The following is a 27,399-nucleotide window of genomic DNA, read 5'->3' as shown; positions in this document are numbered from 1 at the left end:
AACATACCACTGCGGTCATACACACACACAAACACACACACACAAACACACACACACACACTCACAAATATTCATTTCACTACCTAAAACTAAAATCTGAGTTTATAAAAACCTCTATTCCAAATGCAACGCTTCATTAGCAGCACTGTTACGTGTTAGGGTTAGGTTAAGTAAGGGGCTGCACTAAGAAATAAATTATGGTGCACGAAAGAAAGACACACAAAACCTCATACTAGAAAAACTAGCAGTTTTTCCCTGAGGGCAGAACCGTTGAGGCTCTGGAAAATAGATCCGTGCTGACCTGTTACCAGTCATATTAGAACTGACTTCATTTAAACCTGGACAAAATAGGGGGAAATACCATTTAAAATACAAGAGTATCTAGTGTCTAAATGTTAAATGTTGTCCAATCCTAGTGCTTCCACACACACATACAGCCATATGCAACATGTTTCACCACCCCAGGTCAAATTACATGTTTTGTTACAGTGTGTGACAAAACAGCTCACTTTACAAGACCTATGACGGTGCCCTGTGGTACCCCACAGGTATAAATGTGAATGTGTACACGGCCAGCCAAGTAATGTAAAATAAACTGGGACTCATCCGACCAGGCCTCAGACCACCTTTCACTGCTCCAAGGTCCAATCTAGATGCTTTTGACAGTGGACTGGTGTTAGCATGGGCACGCTGACTGGTCTGCAGCTACACAGCAGGGAGCGATGCACTGTGTTGTGAGGAATTCCTCCCCCAACCATGATCAAAAATGTCTGAGACTCAGATTAGATGGTCTTCCTTGCTCTCACACATTGATGAGCTGTAGACACCCAGCACTGGTTCCTCCTTGGCCCATTGTCAGTAGTTACCCACCACACCCACGGCCTTGCCCTTTTAGAGGTGCTCTGGCATAACAATCTTGCCCTTGTCAAAGTCACTCAGGTCTTCACGACTGACCATTTCTGATGTGTAAACAGTGGCCATGTACCTGGCCATCTAAGCAATGTACAAGGCAACAGAGCTCACTAGACTGTCTTCTATTGCTCCAAGATCCAGTTCATGGCAACTTTTGACAATGGACTGAGGTTAGTTAGCATCAACACTCTGATTGGTCGCCAGTTTGTTTTTTTGGCCTTCCTTGGACACTTTTGGGTGTTACCCACCACAGCTGAGCAGGTACGCCCCATAAGCCTTGGCCTTTTGGAGATGCTCAGGTCATAACAATCTGGCCCTTGACAAAGTCATTTAGACCCTCACGACTAACCATTTCTCCCGCATGCAACTGTTTAGTTACTGTCTAACATAAAACATACATCCCAGACCTTGACATGCATCGCTGTTATAGGATAATGTTATGAATCTTAATGTTTTGGCTCATCTGAGCATTTGTATATTAAATTACCTTGTCTTTACTATGATCCTCCAACAATCCTCCTCAATCCATTCAAGCTTTTTATACTTCCACACATGCACATTCAGTAGGCTACGCACCCACCTATCAGACAATCAAACACAGCCCTAATGTCCAACTGTCTGTGTTCAGTCACGCCTGTGTTATATGATCTACTTCTTGAAATTTAAATTACCTCGCCTCTCCCAATGGGCCAGGCTTAGGCTTGTTTAGTGGCGCTGAGAATCAAAGCACAGGGTAGTTGAGGCTAATTACCGCTACACCCCATGCAGTCTGGTAGCCAGACTGAGACACCCACTGCAGAATGCAATTATTAATTAATGAACCAAGTCCCACATTGTGCCAGACGCACAGAGGGGTTTCTGCAGATGCTGGGTCATGCAAGGCCGTTCAGTGAGATGGCTTCTCTGAGGAATCCCTTGAATTGGCCTGTACTTAATCAGGCTAACTCAGCGAATCCGCTCATTCATTCAAATGATCAGTTCTCCCCATTCATGTGAGCCGCCATCCTCTTCATTCTTTATTTTAACCAGCTCTGTTTGTGTGACATGGGGGAACATGACAAGCAAAACCTCTGGTGTGGTGGGTGCATAGCCAAAGAGCGTTAAGAGAAACCACAAACCACAGCCTTCATTTCACTGCTTCAGCTAGTAATGACTGTGAAGCTGAGGACAACCTGAACAATTTTACGGAGGAGATGCTGAACATGCTTGTGTGGCAGAATATATGAACGGCTACCATACTCTGACAGGACAATGAGATCCAGTATGGGGGTGGGGGGTGAACGAGAGAGAGTGAGAGAGAGAGAGAGAGGGAGAGAGAGTCAGAGAGAGAGAGAGAGAGTAACAGTATAGGGGTTACAGATACTTACAGGAATCTCAGGAATTCACACCCCACCACACACACATCAAATATTAACAAAATCTACATGCCAAAGTATGGCCTTGGAAGGGGCCTGCAATTAACCACTTGCTGTCCACATCTTACTAACTTACTAACCTCTAAATCCAACGACTGTATGCCTAAAACACATAAGCAGTGATTGCAGAACACACAGCCGCTTTAGGACTCACATATTATTGACTTTACAACAAAACTTTGGCTCAAATGGTTGGTAAAAATGCTCAAACTATGGCAAAAGCAGCTGGTATTTCTGCAGGCATTGAGGAACAAAAATAAAAATCGAACCGTAAAATGATGTTAGCAGGTTTTGATGAGACAGGGATGATGATGATGTTAATTCCCTGAGAGTGTTTAATGCTCGGCGAGTGTTTTAATTCCCTAAGAGCACAAAAAGCATCTAATTACAGCTGGACCCCTAAAGGCCCAATCTGGACCTTTTATCCTCCCATCATGCCCACATAAAGCCAGAGGAATCCGTCATTAGAACACGCTCAGCCCAATCCACACTGACAAAAATACCTACAAAGGTTGTAATGGTTCCTGCCAGAGTCAGTAAACAGAAAGACAGCAATTGTGTTCATGTATCATGTTTTATTTGTGTGGATACTCAGTTTCCCCATCACCCTGAAGGTAGTCGATCCGTCCTGATACTCTTTGCTTCTATAGTTTCGCAGTTACGTATGAATTTTGGTGACATACTCCTGACTACGAACTCCTGTTACTGTTTATCTACCTGATTTAGTGTATATTTTAATGTTGTCTGGTCAACTGCATTCGAGGTCAGGTGTAACGTCTACATTTAACTCAAAGCACTAAAAAAGTACAATGAACAGTTTGAAAAGCTGGTGATTACGCCCTGCAGAGCAGTGAAGGTGTCACTTCTCTCTGATTGACTCTGGGTATAGCCCTCACAACATGTTGAGTCTCACAAACACACACACGCACACACACACACATACTGCTGTCTGAAAGCAACCTTACAGCCCTGACTGCATTCTTGCACTTAATGCAACACGGCAAAGAGAAACACTATCACACATCAAATCACAGCAGAGGACAACAACAAATGACTGCCGAGACCGAAAAGGAGGCCTAGATCCCAGAGGTTTTCGTAGAACCTGATGTGTGCCTCCACATCTCTCAACTTTTCATCAGTATCTCTAATTACACTTCATAATACATGTCAATCTATAAGTGTGTAGGTGCCACTTTATTCACCACATGGCTGTTCATTCTAAATGCTGGCCTGCTCCTGAGCTAAGAGCTCTAAGGTGTACAGCAATCCCAAAAACACAGGCTAGCACCCATCAATACACCATCACACACAATCAGGATAGGATACCACAAGAAATAGTTAGCTGAGATTTATTCACATAGAGCTGAATAATAACAGTAAGCAAAAAGCCTCAGTGATTAGTGCCTTTACGCCCCATGTGCTTATCTGAGCTTATCGTATACAACTAAAGATAATACCATCCCAAATAACCCATCCCATAAACGGGGCTACCAGAGAAACACCACATGCGATCCATGCCCTAATGACGTGGAATGGGTGGGATGCTGAAGTGGATGAAGGCAGCACTGTATGATGGTGACCATCTATTCACAGAAACGTACAGGATTTACAGGACTCGTTACACCACGTCCTCTCCTCTCTCTCTCTCTCTCCTCGCTTCTCCCCGCTCCTCTCCTGTCTTCTCCTGTCCCAACAGCGACGATGTACTTCTAACAGTGGTCAGAAATCTGTCCACTCACCTTCATACGCTCCGGTAGTTTCTCATCAATTCCCACAGTTCAGCCACTTTTCATGCGTTACTGTCCAGTTATTAACTGTGCGTCCAACATTCCCTGTGGAAAGCAATGCACTACAGAGGCTGACAAAGTAGCCAGCCAATAGACAGGGCAGCGCTACCGATCGTTATCCAATCATCGTCGACGCTGGGCTGTGGCGGGCGGGGCTGCAGGTCTGACTGGTAGATCCCTTTGTCTGCGAGCTCCCTCTGCTCCGTCCTGATTGATACAGTGATTTCTAACCGATATTACAGCGGTTCATTCCAGGCTTTTCCTCTGTCCTCACATCTCTCCTCTGCTGGTCGTTTTTGAACATCATCTTGTTCATCTATGTCACAAACTGTTACAAGTACCCTAAACCATAAAAGAACAACGTGCTCTGATGTACGCCTTGTTACTGAGGACAGTGCATTAGCTATATTCTATTACTAAATATATTATTAAATGATTATTAAATGAGCTCAGTAATGAATGTGCATGAAGGAAACACCTCCTGATTAGTTCCTGAATAACTGACTCAGCACCTGCACGGCATTGTTCGCCAGTTGGAGGTTCTGTGTGAGGAGAGCACATGATAAAGTGCACATGCACCGGATTGGACTGTTGTCATGTGCCTCATTGGCTCTCTGACGCCACCATGTGGAAGGAACAGGAGGAAATAATCAGACTACTGGTAAATATTTTGTGCAGTTATACGATTGTTTCTGTGCTAAATATTACGAGCCACAAAAATACAAAAATAATAATTATAATAATTATAAATAGAGTTACAGACATGTGATGATGAGATATTAGCATATATAATAGTTTCATCAATTTAATCAGTTTACAATAGTCAATAACAGTTACAATAAATGTACTATACTGTGTTAAACACGTTGTTTTAAGGTAACACTGATGGGTTAATTAATCAATTAATTAATCAGTCATGAAAGTTTGATATATTGAGAGAAAAATGTCAGTATTTATTAAATGTTCATTTTATATCAGTGTGAGTTTTGTTGTATTCAGTGTTAAGATAAGCAAGAAATAAGAATGTAACAATTATTATTATTATTATTATTATTATTATTATTATTGTTGTTGTTGATGTTGTTTTCCATTGTATATTATTCTTGTTCAGCTGGATTTTTACAGTGTATATTGTCCTGCATATCCAGATTGATTGGTCTGATTGTGTGATGTGGGCTTACATGCAGCTTTTTGATCTGACACACAATTTCCGCCTAGGTTCCCGCCTAACACAGTTTCCACTAAGCAACATCATGGCTGAAATACCACAGGAACCATCCTGCCACAGTGTAGCACCCATCCAGCATCCACTTAGCAAAACTATAGCAACTAATGTGGATACAATATCAACGCCATAGCAACCATCTAGAATGCCATAGCAACCACTTAGCAACAGCCTACCTACTGCCTGGAAGTGGAGTCTATTTTACCTGTTCAACCATTCTGCGTTTGCTTTAGGGAAAACAAATTTCTAGTTCTTCTTATTATTTTTGTTGTCATCATCATCATCATTATTATTATTATTATTATTATTATTATTGTTGTTGTTGTTGTTGTTGTTGTGGCTGTTTTTACAGGATACGACAGAAAAGCATTCATGTAAAAATATTATATTCTAGGCTAAATACAGATTTATTTCTTAATTGTCTTCCCAATTGGGTCTGTACTAATTACAAAATATTAATAACAACCATTAACAATCTAATCTGATTACTCCTGGATTACATTTGGACCATTGGTTCTTTTAAGGTTGACCTATCTGAAGATAAAGCCCTGATATTCCTCCTCCAACATTCTTCTTCACAAGTAGTAAGCAGTCAGCAAATTAGCCTGTAATGATGTAGTCCGATCCAAAAGCTAATGTATTTACATATCTTCGCCTTTTCATCCTACCACAGTTACCCCCATCCACTCATTCTGCAGTTTCAGGAGTGCTTTTTGAATTTGGCACAATACAGGTGAACCAATCTGAACAGAGGTCATTTATTTCATGCACGTTTTAAAGGTACAGTAACACCAACAGCCAGGTTCCTTCTATCGGATGGAGAGAAGTTGGAAAATTTAAGCGTAATAATGAATTATCACTGGAACAGTAAGCCACACAAATGTTAGTGGAGCTGAAGGAAAAAGTAGGAGACAGGCTGTTTAAAACAAACTGTCTCTGTTTTGCTTTAGAAATGAGAAAAAGACACGCGATGACAGGGTTTGAACCTGCTTTAGAAGAGGCAGGAAACCCTGAGAAGAGACAACAGTTGGACCAGACAACATAAAGACTGCAACACACTCCCAAGTGCCTCTGAGCAGTACATTTTCAACAACACAATGACACTGACCTTCTCTGTTTCTCTTTGTTTAAAGGGGGTGCTGGAGTGCACCATGTTTGAAGGAATATGGAAGGGATATATTAAAATCATTTTGGGTGTTTTCTGAAATTGCTGGGTCAAAAGTATACATTTAGGGTCACGATTATGCACACAGTACACCTAATATTTGGTTAAATGTCCGAAAGCTGCTTTATCCATTCCACAATCACATTTGATGTGTGTTTGGGGTCACTGTCCTGTTGGAACACCCAATTGTGTCCAAGTGTCAACATCTAGCAGTTGGTTTGGGATCCTCCTTCTTCATTATTCCATCCACTTTGTGTAATGTATCCGTTCCACTGGCAGCAAACAGCCCCAGAGCATGATACCACCACCACCATGCTTAACAGTTGGCACACCTCACATTTACTAGTTGGTGCCCCCCCCCAAAAAAAAAACATAACCATATGTGGTCAGAAGTTTACATACACTCATCATGGACATGAATACCATGGTAATATTAGGATTTTAATGGTGCATTTTGTTTTCTGGGGCAGAATGAGTGCATGACTTACATCTTTAATAGAAAACAACAGGAATTTGGAGCATAATTAATTTTGTTTTTGCTTTCTGAAATCAACTCAGGGTCAAAATTATAAATGTATTTAAACTTGAAACAGCCAAGGACTATTAACCCTTTCTGCGCCAACTGCCATGTTCACTAACCAAAAACCTTCTGAAATCAAAGGTATTAAAAATAGTTTATACTACTGTCCTTCTGTCCAGGGAAGGCTTTCCACTAGATTTGGGGGGGTGAGGTGGGGTTGTGACCATCCAACATCCTGACCTCACTAACGATGTTGGTCACATAATGGTCACAACCCCACCTCATCCCCAACTCCCTAACTCCAAACGTGTTGGATGGAGCACCACCATTATAGAGAATAGCCCTCTAGCCCACACCTGGTATTAGGCACAGTATCAATAGGTTCATGTTTATCTGCTCCAGAAAGTCCTATTCTATTGGCAATACTTATCTACAGGGACTATGTGTGTGTGTGTGTGTGTGTGTGTGTGTGTGCATTTGCACATCTGTGTAATTGTGAATTAAAGTTGCTGAATGCACTCATTAGAATGGGTGTCCACTACAATTTGGACATACAGTGCATGACTGAGTGAAAAGCAGGAGATGTCAGGATAGGGAGAAGGAGAGGCTTCAGTCCTGTTCCTCCTTCTAAAATTCAGTTATTTCACAACCGCACATAATTGAGTTCTCTCAGGCAGCTCAGAGCAATAAAGCTGGGCTGCTTTGAGTGTCCGGGTTTGTCTTTTCAAACAGCTTCTTAAGACACTCGCTTTCTTTGGCATGACTGTGAGGTAGGGAGTGAATCAGAGGAAATCCTGATTTTAATAAGGTGTCCCTGCTGCTGCTGTACTGCACAAGTTCTAAGGAGAAGACTGGATGTGTGCGTGTGTGTGTGTATGTAAATTTCTCTCCAGTGGCCAAGGCTGATGGTCTCAGAAGTGTAGTTCATTAGAGAACTGCCAGTGAGCTTTTACAGTAGAGCTCACCTCTACACCCCACAGTAACTACTCTCTTTGGTGAGCAGGTAGACTCCTCACTTCTCACTTTTAATGAGCATTATTATATGTTTTTTTACTTTTGTGTTTGACCTCAGAACACCCTCTCCTGGGCACAATACCTGAGATTCTGTTGTCACAGATAAGCTAAGTGCTGGAGAGAGGGTGGGCACTTGAAAGAAAGATGTGTCTCTTCAATAAAAAGAAAAAAAAAGTCAAAAACCCAGAGAATTCTCAGCGGCTGCTTCTATCGACATCCAATTTACTGTCTGATGGCTGCTGGCCTCTGAGGTTTTCACTAATAGATTCCTCTCATGCACTTTCTCAGGCAGGCAGACAAATACATACACAAACTCCCTTTCTCTAGTGTGTCTCCTTGAGTGACAAAAATGAGCAAAAAGTCACTCTTGGTGACCATCTAAGTGCCAAGTGAAGTCGATAATTCTTTAAGTGCTTCTTTTCTGGAGCTAATATAAAGTCACAGACTACAAAGACGGATCCATCTAGTGTAAATTATCCAGCCAATTGTTAGTAAGAGATGGGCATTGAGACAATTTGAGATATTTATGACAAAATATGGAAAAGCAAGCTGTCCACAGTACTGTAGAGGTTTTAAATGTAAGCTAGTGGTTTTATATATATCAGAAAATACAAATATTTGCATGTATAGCAGTTAGCAGATGCTCTTATCCAGAGTCCGTTACAGAAGTGCTTAGCTGTACATCAAACATTTCAACCATTTCTTTATGGAACAGTGTATTTTTATATTGGTCTAATAAAAAAATATGATTTCCAGTTCAAACCTGTTTGGTTTGAAGCTATCATTTTACTAAAATGATATTTTTACTTCAAGCCAAAAGTTTTGATGTCACGTGACCTCATGATGTTACATCAGATCATGGCCAGTTTTGCTGAGTGTGACTATGTACTGGTTACACACTGGAGCTGTTTTCTACACTGTGGTTAAACTGCTCTCTCAGGCTTTGTGAACACTATAACCTGTTAATGTACCTGACGGTAGAAGACAAAACTATTTTAAATTAAATTTGATTATTTAAAGCAGCATTGTAGGAGAATTGGCATTTCTTGCTTTTGGCCTCCCCTACAGTCAGGAAATGTAATTCGTACTTTGAGCCATGGTTGTTTGTTTCACATGCATTTCTGGACTAGCTAAGGCATACAGAAGCATCAGTGAAAGTGAAAGAAGCATGTGGACTGAGGCGGTAGAGTAATATTACAGGATTGTACATGAATATGATGCAGAGTTACGCAGTTCTTGTGAGTGTTGTCCTGCCTTAGTTTGCAGGTCTCCTTTTTTACAAGTCAGTGGGGCATCCAGTGATTTTGAAGCTGTCATTTTGAAATACAAATGCTACATAATTGTTGCTTTAATATAATATACGTCTGAATTTTTATGACAATTAACACTTCACGGAAAATAAGACATAATTATGACATATTCTATAAAAATCCTGATGAACTGCTGATGAAAAGGACCTTCCAGATGAAAATGCACTTTTATGTTTCATGGGAAGTTGATAAATGTACCCAAAAATACTCATACAGTTATACAGGAAGTCAGGGCGGAGGGCGGAGGCAAAAGTATCGGTTGCTCTGCCTCCGATAAAAGTCTGGATGTATGTGCTCCACTAGCTCTCTTGCTCATGCGCCTATGGGCTAGTCTCTCTACTGCATAAATAAAAGTCAGTTGCCTTTGACAGAGACAGAGAGGACAGCAGCAGAGCGAGAGTAGAGCGAGCCTACAGGGACAGGCCAAGGAAACCTGAGAGAGAGTGAGAGGTCAGTAAGGTCAGGGTGGGTGTCGGGATTGCGAGTATTTTTACCCATGACATCAAGAGATCTGTACATTATGACCTCCACTAAGAGGGGAACGGCAACCCAAATGTGACAATGATGGAAAATTTCTCTCTTTTTTACCAGGATGGATCTCTGGAGCTTGCCCCTGTGAAAACATCACACAGATATATATATATATATATATATATATATATATATATATATATATATATATATATATATATATATAACACTACTTAACACAATTTTATATGACACTTTCAGAGTAATTCTGCAGAATTAAAAGATTAATAAATAATCCCCCTATAACTGTAATTAAATTAATATATATATATATATATATAGAGTGAGAGAGAGAGAGAGTGAGAGAGTGTGTGTGAGAGAGAGAGAGAGAGAGATTATAACTATAAAATGGCACCTACAGATCACTTTCACCAGTGTGCAAACAGAGCAGGGTGCAGGTGCATCAGTTGCTGGCACGCAGGCCATTCAAATTTGGGTCAGTAACTTTGCTTAGAGCACAGGAATGTGTTGACTGGGGTCAAAATCATCTGGCAGCTGATGTTCTCTGAACAAATCACTCCACCAACAAACTATGTATCAACATAATGACAACACTGAGCTGAAATGAGGACAGGACTGTCTCTTGCTTTGCAAAAGTGTTCCACAGCCGACGTGTTAGTGTTAGCCAAAACAGTGTGACAGCTGTGTTAGCGGCTTTGAAAACGTGGACGTTAATTTGTCATTGAGTCATTTGAGAAACTGTAAAGTGAACACTGTGCGGTAGAGAGTGTGAGCATGTACGAGCAGACCTGTGATTCCTGAGATTTCCAGAGCTTGTTGATGTTGAAGATGCTTTGTAATGCTGTGAAATATCTATTGATTTCACCTTCATATTCCCTAGTCCTAATCCTGGCCCTAACACTAATCATCTATAGGAGACCCTGGTGAAAACAAATGATTTGAATTGTATGGAAAACATACTGAGATTTGTATGTTGGAAATATATGTTGGAAATATACCAGCAAATGTATGCATTTATTTAAAATACATTCATGTTATGCTTTCATCAAATGCTTGCAAGTAAACTTTGATGAGAAGTTTAAAAAATATAATTGCATAATAATGAAAATGCATATCATTTTCTTATAAATATATTCTTATACAAAAAAATATTTAGTTATTTTTAATGTAATATATTAATGCCATGCTGGCTAGGCGTGGCAGAGACTAGAAACACCTGCAGGAATGGAAGGATGCAAGACTTTATTGAAAACTGCAGGATAAACACAAAACTAGGAATGTAAACAAGACAGGATAACACAAGGGTGCAGCAATGTAATGGTCAGAAAAAAACTTAACATCCCAAACAAACCAGGACTGGGCAAAATAACAAACCAGTGACTGGGAAGATACAGAGCTTGGTAAAAGGGGAACAAAACAACAAACAGGGCAGGGAAACCAAGCTCCAAGTAGCGCTTGGAAAACAACTAGAGAAAAAAACTAACCAAAACACAAAGCCAAGCCTCAGACTAGGGAGGAAAATGAGGAGCAAAGTAAACAAGAAACAAGGCAAGGAACAAACAAACCTGCCAGTTTCACACTGCCAAGCACAGCTGTACAGCCCTAATACACAGCACCTGCCAGCCTGTAGACTGGGCTTAAGAAGCCACAGTCCCAGGTGCCATGAATCATGGAAAATCAGGGGAGGTCCTTGTTTGGACCTGTGGGCGGAGTCCTGGGATTGCCACAGGGGAGAGTGTGGTAACAAGAGCCTGGCAATTAGTTACAATGTAGTTTTTAATATAATATACACATTTTAATGTAAGATTATTTAATTTTTTCCTTTAATATTTAATAAAATATTCATTTTTGTGCATCATTAAAATATTAGTTTTAAAAACAACTGCTTCATTAATTCACTTAAAGTAATCAAACTGTAATCGCAAAAATGTGTTTCTACCCAATTAAATGATGTCTGTTGTGGTTAAACTGAATATATCCCACATGTTACTCAACTGTTTTAAGGTTAGGTGAACATTTGTGGTCATTTTACAGATGAGTGCAATCAACTTGTAATAATTGAGTTTATTTGGTTGCAACTGGCAAATGGACAGTGATTGACCCATGCATGTTTAAAATGGTTCTGAACCAGTCCAGTAAATGAGTCAGCTGTGCTGGGTCAGTAACAGACAGTGGGATTGTGTGTGGAATAAAACCTATTTAGGTAAAATTCCCAATTTTCCCTTTGGAACCACCTATTTGCTTTCTGGGTGTCTTTCTCTCTTCAATCACCATCAGTGTGAAGACATTTTACCCTAGCTAACCTCCCCTGTGTGTTACCTGTAATCTAGATAATGTGAAGGAGGCATGCTTTCAGTGTTGTGAGCTGTAAAAGCATGTTTCAGCTTTTTGCTGATGAATATGACTAAAGCTCTGGTCACTAATGTAAAGTTGCGATGCATAGTTTGGTAATTGAAGTTTGCTTCTGTAGTTTTGTGCTGGGTATATGAAACTTGCGAATTCTCCCAAATCCACAATGCATATTTCAAACCAGTTGGTTGGAACTATTGTCCAACAATGCAATGCAAATTGAAAAGGCAGAAGCTACTTACATACAGAAAAAAAGAAAGGCAGACATCGATATATGTTGGCATGGCAACGTTTCATCACTTCCTATTATTATACATTAATTTTAACCTGCCAAACCCCAACTATTAAGAGTATTATATAGCATATACCTTATAGTATTAGTGTGCAGTATGCAACGGGGCTACTTTAGCTTTGTAGCTGCAGTGTAAACCTATAGAAGTACACTCAACTAAACCAAGTCTAATGTACATTTCATTTTCGGACGAATGATCACTTGCGTCCAGCGTAAGCACAGGTCAACCTCCTTATTTTCACCTTTCTTCATCATTTCTGTAAAGCCACTTCAAGCTGATGACATCAGAGAGCCATTTTGGAAATCAGCCTTTCCAGAGTTGATTGCTTAAGACAGGGTGTGAACAGACACACACACACACACACACACAGGGACAGGCCTAATCAGCATAATGACCCAGTCTGCTGTTCCAGACTGTGTCACAGACAGCGTGTGTCTGTGTGTGTATGTGAGATGAGTGAGTGTGTGACAGAAACACACCTGGAGATGTGGCCAACTGACTGCAGCTTCATCTGTGTGTGTCTCTCTAGAGATCCCCCATCTCCCCATCTCCCTCAAAGTTAATTGCACGCTGCTCAGTAAGAGTGCGTGTGTGTGTGGGGGGGTATGTGTGTGTGTGTGCACATATAAGCATATCCTCTAAAAGCACAGCCAAACAGTTGATGAATGTCACCTTTCTGCCTTCTTGTAGTGTACTGTCTGTTTGTCTTTGTGGTGGTGAGTCATGGTGTGTGTTTGAGGGAGAGACAGCAACACAGAGAGAGAGAGAGAGAGAGAGAGCGAGAGAGAGAGAGCGAGAGATTGAGAGAGCAAGAGGGACAGAGGCTGAGAGAAATAGAGATGGACATTATGGTGTGCAACTCATCTAAGGAGTTACAGGAAAGGCCATGACATGGTGAGGTCATTGTGTGACTGAAGCATATAGTGGCCTGGGTGTGTGGTCATGGCATCATTGTCTAAATCCACTGCCCAGACAGTGCACATAGATCCATTTCGAAATTTAGCTTATTATGATCACAGAAATGAAACAGTTTGCTACTTTGAATCTGATCTAGTTTTTCATAAATGCTCCAAAGATTCATGCATGGTTGTTTCAACACAGCTTTTACCTTATGTTCAGTTTTTTTCAGATGCTCAGAAGTCAAGCAGTTGTAATAGAGTGTAATAGCCAGAAGAGGGCAGCACAATGAAGCTTATGTTTTCAAAACTCACAGTATATACACTTAAATGATAGGAACAGACATCCCCTGCTTATTATTCTAGAGTGCTAATGTGACTCAACCTGAATGATTAAATCATCACACAGATGTCTACATTATCAAGTTATCTCAAACAGACTTGTTAATGTGGTTCCTGCTGCAGACATTCGTGTTTCGGGAGGCCTACAGGTTGGCAAGGCCATCTAGTAAGCATTATGTCTCAGAGACAGCACTATAGTGAGGATCACAACCACCAGTCACCCTATAGCATTCCAGCTTCCATAACCAGAGATGAAAAAGGCATTTTGAACACATCAGATGCTAGGTTACCTGTCAGGATGCTAGCCTAAAGCAGCTGGTGGCTCACCAGAGTGTGTAATGACTAATTAACCTGAGTTCTACCTTTTAAAGGTGCCAAACAACTACAGTTGATTCTTGACGTATAAGAAGTGAGTATGTGAATTTGGTTGGTGTAAAAAAATGTTCAGATGCAGTTTTACAAACCCTCTATTTACAACCCTGCACTTAATTGTAGACATACTGAGATTTGTCTTTAAATATTCTAGCAAATGTATGTACTTATTTAAATATATTAAAAATACATTAATATTATGTTTTCATCAAATGCTTTAAGTAAACTTTGATCATACATGTAATCAACTTATTATAGTATATTTATCATAATATATTTAGTATATATATATATATATATATATATATATATATATATTAAAAATATATTACTGTGAAGAAGACTTTTTCATTTTAATTAATTGTAATTAATTTAGTTAATTCTAATTTAATATACTAATTAAATACTGGTGTTGAAATAGACTTTTGTAGATGCTTGAAAAGTTTATTAAAACAACTGCTACAGGAATTCACTTAAAGCACACACAATTTTCTGCAATGCCAAAAGTCCCACAAATAACTGTTTTAAGGTTAGGTGAACATTTGTGATCAGTTTAAATATCTTTGAGTTCAATCAGGTTATAATTTACTTATAACCTAAAACAAAGAATAATTGTATTAGGGTTTATTTGGTTGCCACTGGCAAATGGACAGTGATTGGCCCATGCAAGCTCAAAAACAGCACACACAAACAATTTTCCTACTGGAACCACCTATTTGCATTCTGGGTGTGTCTTTACCCAATTTATTCACCATCAGTGTGAAGTCATTCCACCCTAGCTACCTTCCCCTATATGAGCACTTGTAGTTTATGCAGAGATCTAGTTGCTAGCTAAATAGTGAAGGTTGGAAGAGCTGTTGGCTGAGTACTGCAGAGATTGTTTATGTTCTTATGTAGAACTATGCTATCAATGTTTGTGGGGGTGGCAGTTGTAAAACTGTAATGCTGCTTCCAACATGAGCCAAACCTTTGATTAAGGATGGGATTGTAGACATTCTTACTTTACATTTACTGTAAAATATTAAATATGCATTAGTAGGTTTAATGTTTAAGTATACTTTAATAGTTAAATTTTAGTGCAGTTAATTAAGTTAATTAAGAACACTAAACACAATTCAAGTTATGCTTTGGTACTACTTCTGTACTATTAAAGTATAATAAGTAAAAAAATTGTTTTTTAATTTTAGCACTCTTTGCTAACGAATGTCCGAATGGTTGAAGGATGACCTTCTTTACTATAGGTAAGTAGTAGCCTATGCAATTTGGTTTTGCACCTAGTGTTACAGTGTTTTTAACCAAAATAAACAGGCTGTTTGTGATATACTTTATAATTTCTAGTATAATGAAATCTTAAAATGGCACACAAAAAAACTGCACTAGTGTTGGATTTACTCATTTCTCCCATATTGATGTTTCTCAACAAGTCCAGTAACTGAGTCAGCTGCTGGCATACTGGGCATGTCTTTCACCTTTTATTCACCATCAGTGTGTAGTCGTTCACTCCAGGCTACCAGGCTAGTGGCTAGGTGCTAGGTATCAATGATAAGGAATATAACAGCAAGTTGTTGAGTAGTGTGGTGCTGAATGTCTCTTCAGATTAACACGATGTTATAGGCAGTCATTCAGCATAATGTCAAACAGAGGTTGTCAAATTTGACAGTAGATTAGGTGTGGTATTTGATAAACAATTAACTACATTAATGCATTCCTTAACTTCTAGTCAGAGCCTGTGGTCTTAATAAAAGTAAGTTTAGTGTATGTTTTTGTGCCTTTCCAATACACTAAGTGTATAATGCTAATAGTTACACTTATTAAATTTGCAATGTTTGCAGTATTTAAAATATGGATTTAAATATATATGCAGTAGTATGTTTAAACCCATAGTATATTTAAACTTGTTTTAAAAACATTTAATACAGTTATATAGTTATAATTGTCATATTTTAGTACAATTAGATTGAGCCCCCAAAACAGACAGTTAGCAGTGCTAGCAGGGCAAATATTTTTTAGCTTTTCTAGAGGTCTTCAGGAATATGGAACTTTTAAAGTAATGCTTTTTGACCTAGCTGGACATGACTTCCCTCCCTTCCATTCTCTACTGTACATGCTCATGCATATTTACATATTAGCTCATGTGGAAAATAAGGTTAGAACCAAACTCATGATTCATGTATGTGTATGTCGCTGTGTATGTGAGCTTCTGATTCTGATGCTTTAGGTTGAATAGTGCGTCCCATTTAAGCACTGAACCACTAAATTAATTGTAGTAAGCATAGGAGAAAGACTAGAGCCCAGTAAACTGGTCTGTATGTGTGTGTGTGTGTGTGTGTAGCTCTAGACACAACCCTGGCTCTCTTCCCATACCTGAAACAGGCCATCATCATGACAGCCCAGAGTCCAGCAAGACAGCAGATCTCAGCCTCATGAATTAATGGGAAGTACATAGAGAAATCCCGCTTCTCTCAGTTTACTTACGTCTGCCATTCAATTCAAAGATAAAAGTAAGTCTTTATTAGTTTCTTCTTCTTTTCTTATCCTTTAAGCCTCTATCTCACCCCTGAGTGAGAGTCAGGGCCGTTACTTTTTACTTTCTGTGCTCCTGCTGACAGATGAGCGTTGAGAAAAAGAATTAGAGGTCAGCTGTAAAACGATAAGCAGTGTGTGCCATTGCCCTTGAACATAACAAGCTAATCTTTACGTGTTATAGTGCCAACATGAATGTGGCCTTTCCAGAGAGCTGGCTACAATGGGTGTAGCACATATATTACTACACAAGTTACACTCTGCAACACAGTACATAGCAAAACACTCTTACAGCCTAAAACACAATGACTACTCAGTCAACCACCACATATGAAATTTGAATGTATACCTAAGAGAAGGTAACCCTAGGGACATGACAACACATCGTCAGTGACTGGAGGACACCCAGTATGCAAATAGATGGTGCCAGGAGCCATTGGGAAAGATGTAAGTTTTAGTCGGAGGTTGCACTGCACAAACAAACCCTACAGGCCAGTGTACATTATTGAATCAGCACAGATCACTCAGTTACATGGAGCCACTTTTTTAACTTGCTTGGGCCAGCTGCCAATTGGCAACAGACTAAACTTAATTATTATAAGTTGATTCTACGCAAAGATCTGAATGTATAAATTACCACAAATGTTAAGTAATGTGTGGGAAAATCCACACGTTACAAACAAGTTAGGCCTGCTTGAAGCCCCCAACCCCGCAACATCCCACCCAGTGGCCTTTAAAAAAAAAAAAAAAAAAAAAAAAAAATATATATATATATATATATATATATATATATATACATATGGTCACCCTAAGTTGACTTTAAGAAACATGGTGTTCATATTTCTAATGGTAGAGGCTGTTAACGCACAGAAAAAGTCAATAGGATTGTCAGGAAGAGAACAGAAAAAAAAAAAGAACAATAACTCAGACAAGACAAAATTTCAGAGGGCTTAACAAGAGCTAAACAGTAGCGCCAAGCAAGCCTTCTTTCTGTTGGACTATTCCAAATGCTTATAAACAGCCAATAAAACCTATGACCCACAGTCACACTCATGAAAACAGGAAAACGCAATCTACTCTTACAGTCATGATCATACAATCAGTCACTTTGTAGGGCATACATGCATACCTAAGAGAAGATCTGACTTCACATTGACGGTGATTGTCAGTGACTGGAGGACACTCCCAGTATGAAAACAGATGGTGTCAGGAGACAATGGAAAAGATGTAAGTTTTACTCAAAGAGGTTGTATTGCACAGACAAACCCTACAGGTCAGTGTTTATTAATAAATCAGCACAGCTGACTGAGTTACCTGGAATTTATTTTGAAATGATGAAATCCAACATAAGTGCAGTTTTTGTTTTTGAGTCTGCAGTTTTTAAAATTGCATGGGCAAGTTGAAAAACTTTCGCTTTCGATTATAAGCCAGTCCATTCCGAGACTTCTTGAGGTGATGTAAGCAAACCTGCAAAGATAACACACTGGTAATAAGAGGTCTTGCATCAGTTGCTGCTAGTCTACCACTTTGATTTTACTATAGTGGAATCCAATTTTTTGTTAGAGGAGTCGAATATGACTAGTTGTTTTTGTACATTAGCATCTCCCTACATTCCCATGTGCTAATAGTCACTTCTAGCTTCTAGCAGCCTGTGGTCTCTGGTTTAGGTTTCATCAGCTTTACATGCTACTCTCCTTTGTCAGTCAACATGGTACATTCACATCTTTGATGGTTCTGCATCCCTTAACCCGTCAACAAAGGCATGTGTCCATGAGGGGGAGCTCAAAGTACGATTTGTATTCATGACAGTGGTGTAAAAGTGAACTACACTCCCTGACAGTAGGGGGAGCCCTGTAGCGAAAAGATTAATCAGGCACATGAGAATTATATCATAGGTTACCATGGACAGTAATGTCAACAAATTACATATTTATACATAATTAATACCAGTACGAACCCAACTTCTCCAACCCCTTATTTACAGCAACAACAGCCTCTACTCTTCTGGGAAGGCTTTCCAACTAGATGCTGGAACACTGCAGTAAGGACTCCATTACATTCAGCTACAACAGCATTAGTGGGGTCTGGTACTGAGGATAACAGCACAGCCCAATGCTGGGGGTGCTCCAGATCATCCCATTTAACTGCCAATACTTTTCTATGGACTTTACTGGCCATTGTAAGCTACTGTATATTACATATGTGGCAGGCATGTTGGAGGACTGGCCAGTGAGAGGAGGAGTAGGAGGAGGAATGCAGGTTTGTTTGCACTGTGATTATCATGCGCTACAGTGTGTGCTGCCTCATGGCCCCGAACTCTTTTACATGATAATGGAACATGCCAAACCATCAGTGAACTGCAGCCCAGAGGGGGAAAGTCTTAATGACTTAAACCGTCTCATGGTGCCAAAGCACATCCACAGCAGAGCTCTCTGTAATCGGGCATGACTGAGGCTGATGGATGAGCTCACATGGCTTCCTTCAGACAGGAAGACAGGTTTTTAATGAGTGGTCAGTGAGCCAGTCAGTCAGAGCCCTACTGCACCTGTCTTTCAGCTGTTGGATTCTGCCTCCAAAGCTGTGTAATTAGCAGTGTGTGGTGTAGGCCAAGAAGTTAGCATGTCATTATGGTGCATCACTATGTCCAGCAATAGTGTCACAGTGTGCAGTCACAGAGCCAATTGCAAGGAACATTTCCAGCATTGTCATTTTGGTGGTTGTATCAAAGGCTCTGTTATCTTTACATTGTCTGCATTGCAACCGACTGCTAGGTAAACCTTGGCATTGACAGTTTTTATCTTCAGTCAATAGTTTCATTTGATGAAAAACAGCACCGTCAAACATCCAGCATAGCATGGCATGTGAAGGTTGTCTAGTTTGCTGCCAAAACACACTAACTTGGTGTTGCACTTTCAAAAGAAAAGTTACATTCCTTGTAAACTGAAAAACTTTAAATAAATTATAAGTTGGGGTGATGATACACCTTCATATATTATTTCCTTCTTAAATTATATGTATTATTTAGTGGAAATCAAACATTTGGATTTAATATTAATCAAAATCTTTCTTTTCTCAAAGACAAAAATAGTTTCATCAAATAATGTATATATATATAAAAACAAGTATTTTTTTACTTTGTTACAACTTTTGTTTTTATTTTGGAAAAGCTAATTATTACTAAAGTAACCAAGCATCATTTTTACTTTTGTAATTGTGAAATGCTTAACTATACCTTAAATCTTACATAATTAGGTTACAACAACTCAGAACATTTTATTACATTTTTATTATACACATCTTTTATTAAACATTATTAGTTTTCAATTTTAATAACTAACTGTTATTGATCTGTCTACAACACTGACAACATAATCATAGTGCTAATTAAAAGTAAATACTGCAGTACTGCAAAGTACAGAAAATGTCTACTTGCTGACGGTGACTGAGGGTGCAGGACACTCCCAATATGCAAATAGATGATACCAGGAGCCAATTGGACAAGTGTGAGGTTTACTCAACAAAATACTGTAGCAGCACAGCTGTTAATGTTGAGAAACATCAGTATAAGAGAAATGAGTAAATCTAACATCCAGTTTGTGCAACAACCAGTGCAGTTTCTGTTTTTGTGTATTTCTGCCATTTTTAATATTGCACTGTCCAATAACTGTCCATCTGCTAAAGGCAACTGACTAAACTCAATTATTATAAGTTGACTGAACTCAAAGATCCTGAGTAACGTGAGATAGATCCAGTTTTACGTACACCAAACTTTAACGGACTCCATTAAAGAGGTATTTCCTTTAACAGACAGAATTCATTTTCGGAGAGAGGTAATAACGGAAAGCAGAACTCGAAGAGCGATCTGATGTGACATCATGAGGTCATGTGACTTTACAAACTTAGACTTAAGTACAAAGATTATTTCAGTAAAAATATTGTTTTGAAGTTTTCTTTAAGGAAAATGTTATTTGCTTTTGGACAAACTGAACAAAACAGGTGCGAACCCAGGAATTATGTTTCTCAATTAGATCAATCTATATAAAAATACACTTTAAATGGATGACATGGTCATTTCACTTTTTTTTTGTCTGAATCTGAAATGGTCACTCAATCAAAGTGACCATACTTCAGACTTCCTGCTATGGAAAAGTGGCGTTTTGCATCAATGACACTGTGTGTCCATGTTTGAAGACTTTGCCCAGACTGTTGTGAGATATTGCTGTTCTTGTTACCTCACTGATAAGTGAACAAAATATTACACACACACACACACACACACACACTAAACTCTATAGAGTTATGATTTAAATTAAGTTTCTTTAACACATAGGCCTCTAATACTTTTCTGGCACCATAGGATATTCCACATTCTCCAGAACAAAGGAGATTATATTGAGAAGGAAATGGCAGTTAAAGCCCATACTCAATGGCACTGGTGCTTGGAGATTTAGATACAGCATGTTATTTGTTCTCAGACATGTATATGAAGGAGAAGACAGACTCTTCTGAAATGTGAGTGCTGTAGAAGGGCAAAATCAAAGAGAACAACAATAGTGGCTGTATAGAAATGATCTTTCTTTAACAGTGGCGCGGGCCTGTGGAAGCTCCCTATGGTTGAGAATTAAGTCTTCAACAATTAGTTTCTGTAATGGAGCACGACTGAACATGACAAAGATCAATGGCTGCACTTCTCATCCCTACAGCTCTATTATGCTAGAAATATGGACGATGGTGTTAATAGCTTCTCCCATGAACAAAGCAAATGATTCTATATAGTGATGTTTAATTGTAAGTCTAGCAACCATAATGGCTTCGGCCCGTGCATTTGTCAGAAAAGTAGAGGGCTTGTTTGTGTACTCATAAAACAGGGCAGATATTTCAGCACTCAGCATTACCCTGATAAACTGACTCAGCCTGTGTCAGAGTTAAGCCTCACAGCTGTGAGTTGTATTAGTTCACATTGAGCTTGTAACAGATATTTAGACTAAATTAAATAATTAATTTCCCCTTGTTTTCTGCATCCAGTTTAAAATGTAGTTATGGTTGCAAAGCAAATCGTTATTTAATTTATATTCTTCTTTCATTTATTTTTCCTATTGAATTACCATGGCAACCATGTGGGGTATACTAGCAATCACCTTGCAACACCATAGCTACCGCTTAGCAACACTAAAGCAACAACCTGGGATTTCATAGCAACCACTTAGCAACAACATAGCATCCAACTGGGATATTTTAGCAACCACCTGGGATATCTTAGCAACTGCCGTGACACACCATAGCAATTATTTAGCAGCACTATAGCAACCATCTTGCAACACCATAGCCACCACCTGGGGTATCCTAGCATCCACATAGCAGCGCCATAGCAACCAACTGGGATATCTTAGCAACCACCTGGGATATCCTAGCAACCACCTTGCAACACCATAGCAACTACTTAGCAACACCATAGCAACCAACTGGGATATCTTAGCAACCATCTTGCAAGACCATAGCTGCCACCTGGGATGTCCTAGCAACCACATAGCAACCACCTCAGATATCCTAGCAAACACCTTGCAACACCGCAGTGACCACCTAGGAACATTATAGCAATCATCTAGCAACACCATCTAGTAACAGCCTAGCAACTGTCTGGAAATGCACTTTTCTAGTTATCTATACTCCACACACCTCTTCCAATACCCACAGAGCCTGTATTCTGCAGCTACCAGCCATATGCTGTAAGACAAAGGACTACCAAAAAACAACAATACGAAACCACTGCTGTGGTGCAATAAACCAGTGGTTCCCAACCCTGGTGCTGGAGGATGCCCTGCCCTGCGCACTTTAGTGTTTACTCTGCTCCCAACCCACCTGACCCAGCCAATCAACCATTAAGATTGTCTCTTTTTAAGTTTATTAAGGTGGTGTATTAGAGCAGGAAACCACTAACATGTGCAGGGCAAGGGGTCCTCCAGGACCATTGTTGGGAAACACTACTATAAACAACGATTTCTAGAAGGTTCTTGGTGAAACCATGTACAACAGTGTAACACTGTCCTGTTCCCATACCACTCCCTTTCCCTATCTCTGCATTTACTTCTTGCTTTCCTTCCCCAGGCCTGCTTTTCTAGCCATGTGCTTCTATTTGTATATCTACCCACATGTTTGGCCTTGTTCTTAAACATATCTTTTTTCTTTGGAAGTGGGTTTTCTCTGGAGTTTCTGTGTTTGTTTTTCATGTTTCCTGGATACTACCTGCTTATTGGCTTATTTCTCCTGTAAGGTTTCTTCTGTGTTTATTACATCATGTTCCTACAGCAAGCAAGCACAGTGAATCCTGCAGAATGTTTGAACAAACATTTTTTTGCTTTCGTATATTTGGTGAAAGCAGGCAGCTCAGGTGAAGAAAAATATGTTCCATTTCACTCCTACACATTAGAAAGAGCCTCGTCATACACTTGTTCTGAGGACGTTTTTACTGGACTTAGTCTATTCAAATGTTGTTAAGAGTTATCTTAAATAGTGAAACCCCAGACCTCTAACTAAAGGTGTTACAAAGGGTTCTTTATGAGATACCACTGTTGTTGGTTCTTCTATGGTAAACCATTTTTTAAAAGAGATACATGTGAAGAACATAGATGTAAAGGTTTGTTTTCACCATTGTTCTTCAAACTCACAGCTTAAACATGGATCTTCTTTGACAGAACCGTGTGGAGCACCTTTATTTTTGAGAGTGATGGTCTAATGTCAAAAGGTGATGTAATGACAAAATGTCAAACATGAACTAGACCAAAAAACCCACAAACCCAAAATTACACTTTTAAAGCATTAGTTCACAGGCTATTAGTTTCAATGGTTTGTCAAATGGTACCTATAGTGAGTATTAATGATAGTAATAGTGACTTGAGAGAGCTGAATCCATACATAAACAATGTATGTTTAAAGTGATTTGAAACATCTGATTAAAAAAAATAAAAATGTTCAACAATTTACAGATTTAAGGGATTAAGGATCTTGCTTGTGCCCTCATCATCATTAAGCCAGTGTTCAAACATCATGTCAAATCATATCACCATATCATGTGTCATAAAGCTTTCAGGATCTCTGCAGTGAAACTACCAATATCTTTATTGAAAATTAGAGGAAGAGTCATACAGCTCTCTTGTCTCCACCTCATGGAGGTGGCTAGTTTAACTGTTTTGATGAAAGGTGGCCGGCATAACCACAGTGTTTGATGAGGTGGAACATCAGTGTGACGTGACACCATCAAAAATAGCATGTAATTATAATGACAGTGTTTTGGTTTTGTCATTGTTGCTCGATCACATTTCTTGCTGTCAAGAAAAGGTGTTAATTGGGCAGTTTGCTAGGTTGGTTTTTGTGTTTTACATTTGTTTCCATGATTTACTGAATTATTATCACCATTTTCTTTATCCCAATTGAGCATAAAGCCCCTTTAAAGAACAATTTTTTTTAAAGAATGTTCCCTAGCAATGTACACAGATCACCTGTAACATTACTATCACTGATAGGTGAAGTGAACAAACATGAATTATCTTCATCTACAGTGGCATCTGTCAAGGGGTTGGATATTTGCAAGTAAACAGTCTGTTCTTGAAGGTGATGTGTTAAAAGCAGAAATGGTCAATCTAGAGACCTCAGACACCAAATTGGCTAAAAAATGATGTGACAACTTGTGTGTGTGAAATCTTGCAGGGGTTTTCTAATGTGCAGTGGTCGGTACCTACCAAAGTGGTCCAAGAAAGGACAACCAGCGAACCAACAACAGGGTCATTGGCAACTAAGGCTCTTTGATGGAGGCCCTACCTCACAACTTACATGACTTAGGGGGCGCTGCTAATGACTTGGTTCCAGATGTCAACAGAATGCCTTCAGAGGGTCTTGGGGAGTCCATACCCTGGTCAGATCTATTGTGGCAGGTGTATGTTCCCTATTGAAGTACTGAATGGTCCTGTCTTTTACTTTATATCATTCTGTGCAAATCTTCACCCATTTGGAAGAATGTCGGCTTCAGAAATAAATAAACCAATTTCTAAAAAAAAAAAAAACTATTTAGAGGCAGTTGGCCTGGGCTATAGTAGGCTACACTGTTCATAAGAGAGTTTCTTATAAAGTGAAGAAATGGGCAGCATCTCTGCTCTGTTTCTCTCTCTCTGTCTCTCTCTCTCTCACTCTCTCTCTCTCTCTCTTGTTTGGTTCTCAGTGAAGCTTTTTCTCTGTTTCTCCCTGGATTACCTTAGCTCAATTTTAAAGCTGTAGAGGGTGGTACCCCTTCCATCTCTCTTTCTCTCTCTCTCTCTCTCTCTCTCTCTCTCTCTCTCTCTGTCCTCTTGTTTACCTCCTCTATAAGAAACTGTAGATGTTATGAAGAAGGTGGTAGCCCAAATCTCATCTACTCCCACCTACTGTATTCTCTCTCTCTCTCTCTCTCTCTCTCTCTCTCTCTCTCTCTGTCTCTGTCTCTCTGGGTGAGAAGGCAATGTACAGAAAACATGGTTTCTCCATTAGGGACAGCCATTCACTTTTGCTCTAGGGGGAACACATACTGTGAGAGTTGGAAATGGGGAGGCAAAAAATATCCATTCCCAGTCACATGAGAGAGACTGATCACAGATCACATTATAGCTTAGACATTCGTCGAGGCACCAGATCATTGGGCTTCCTTCAGGTTGCATTACTATCAAAAGAGAAAAACAAGATAATTATTCATGCTCTTCCTGGAAACCTCGCAAAATCTCTCAAATAATGTTCCGCTCAGCAATTCTGTCAGGTTTCCTATGAAGCTCTGCACTGTTTATCCTTCCCATTTCCAGACGTCTGGAGTTTAGCGCATCGCTGGTTTTCTTGCTCCTAGATATGTAATATGAGATCAGTAGTCAAAACATTTTAACTGACATGGTCTCTGTTTTTTCTGCGAAGGGTTGTGATTTTGTAATTGAGACCCAATAGAGCATAGCTTCAAATAATTGTCCCCCATCCTCCTGAGAATTCATAATCATTTATAGGGGGTATACAACTTATTCAGTGGATTATTATATATAAACTGCTCTGGGTCCTTAGAGTGTGTTCACAAGCAGCAAACTACTACCTCTGTGATTCTTGAGAACTGAATCAGATCCCAATTGCTTGAGTTGTAGGGTCATTACAAGATATCATTAACCTTTATAGCACTGAGGGTCCATATGTGACCACACAGATTGAAAACATTAATAGGTGTCCAACATAGCTTGTCCAACCCAGCAATGGCTGCTATGAAAGAACACAATTCATTTCAGTCCAATTCAACTTTATTGTCATTATACTACTACAGGCTTGTACAGAACAATGAAACACTGTAGGCTGTAAGTCTCCTGTGCAGAACAGGTCGAACAAACAATAGTGCAAGGTCAATGGAGAAAATATAAGGTGCATATACAGGGTATATATACAGGGTGTCTAGAAAATAAATACAAAGACAACAAATAAAATAAATGCAAAAATATGTGTAAATGTGTGATATATAGTTGATTGCATTTGGCTTATTGTTAATAACAATCCACCTTTTTTTTCACTGCATGAATAATGTGTGACAAATGGACTAATAGAAGTGGTCTAAATGTCTTTTAAAGCCACAGTGGCATTTGCCCACCAGTGTACAAGTCAATGTAACTGTCAGCCCCTCTGTATTGCGCCCTCCCCCGGGGCGATTCCGAGCTGCCGCCCACAGGCCCAAATAAGGACGTCCGCCTTGTTTACGTTCATGTGTTTGGTATCGGTTCATGATTCATGTTCATTTGGTTCACGTGTTTGACCTGGGATTGGGGGTATTTTAGAAGCCTTGACACCACCCTTCGGTGCTGAGAATTGGATCGTTTGGGACCTCGAGTTTTCACAAGAGGTTCCCAGTACTGTAGAAGCGCGTTGAGGCCAGAGTTCACATTCAGAAGCAGGTCACCCTGCCAATCAAGTCATCAGCAAGGCTTGCTCGCTCACGGCCAGGATTTACTGGCAACCCACGTCTCAGCTAGGAGACCCACGCTCACGGCAGCGTGCTGCAGTTCCAGGTTTGGTCAGCCTAGCCATTCTTGCTCAATAGCTGGTCCCCCAGCTAAACCTCCAGTCCCAGGTTCGTTTTTGGTTCGCCCTCTTGTTTGCCACGTTCATGTTTCTGTTGATCACCGTTGTTCATGTTTTGCTGCCTTTTTGCCTCACTTGCCCCCTTTTGTTTATTACTGTGTGTTAATAAATCTGCTTGCTTTGACTCCATCTCTGCGAGTGTTTGTCCCTCTGTGTCTGGCCTAGCACGCCATGACAGTAACAGGCATTGATAATAAACAGGTTTATACCAATGACTGTAGAAAACATGAGCGCCATGGTTCCGTTTCCCTCTATTTTATAGAAATGAGCCAAAACTCTGCAAGACCTCTGCATCATTTGGTAGACTCGTCCTCTTCTCCCAGATCAAGTGTGTCTTAGACTGCCTTCATTGAGCAGAAAGTGGATTTTTCCCCTGGATTTCCCCAGTTTGTCCAGGAAGTGTAAAAGTACAACAGTAAAAGTGTAGTTCATGTAAGTTTTACTACAACACAGCTACTCCATGTGACACGTGCATGTGTCAGTCACTTCATTTCTAAGTGTAACTCCGAGCTGGCCATGTTTTAAACTGACTACTGCAGACTGACAGACTGCCATGTGAGGAACACAGCTTCTACTTATTGGTTCATTCCAGGAGACTATTATAATCCATGCAGTATTAAGATAACCTCTATCAGCTACATCTTATTGGTTGAAAATTC

At 39.7% G+C, this 27,399-nt stretch overlaps 1 protein-coding gene across 1 annotated transcript in view; it reads right to left on the bottom strand.

Moving 5' to 3' along the window:
* Positions 1–4,154, bottom strand: part of cttnbp2nlb (CTTNBP2 N-terminal like b) — a 40,059-nt gene extending 35,905 nt beyond the window's left edge. The window contains exon 1 of the mRNA XM_072681621.1: positions 4,067–4,154. Coding sequence (XP_072537722.1) covers positions 4,067–4,072 — 6 coding nt within the window. The 5' untranslated portion in view covers positions 4,073–4,154. The remainder of the gene's footprint in view (positions 1–4,066) is intronic.
* Positions 4,155–27,399: the final 23,245 nt, after the last annotated feature.

This window comes from Salminus brasiliensis, chromosome 6 (assembly GCF_030463535.1).
Source record: "Salminus brasiliensis chromosome 6, fSalBra1.hap2, whole genome shotgun sequence".
NCBI classification, from domain to species: domain Eukaryota; kingdom Metazoa; phylum Chordata; class Actinopteri; order Characiformes; family Bryconidae; genus Salminus; species Salminus brasiliensis.
Note: the sequence above shows the minus strand (reverse complement) of the source record. Positions and strands in the feature narration are given on the sequence as shown.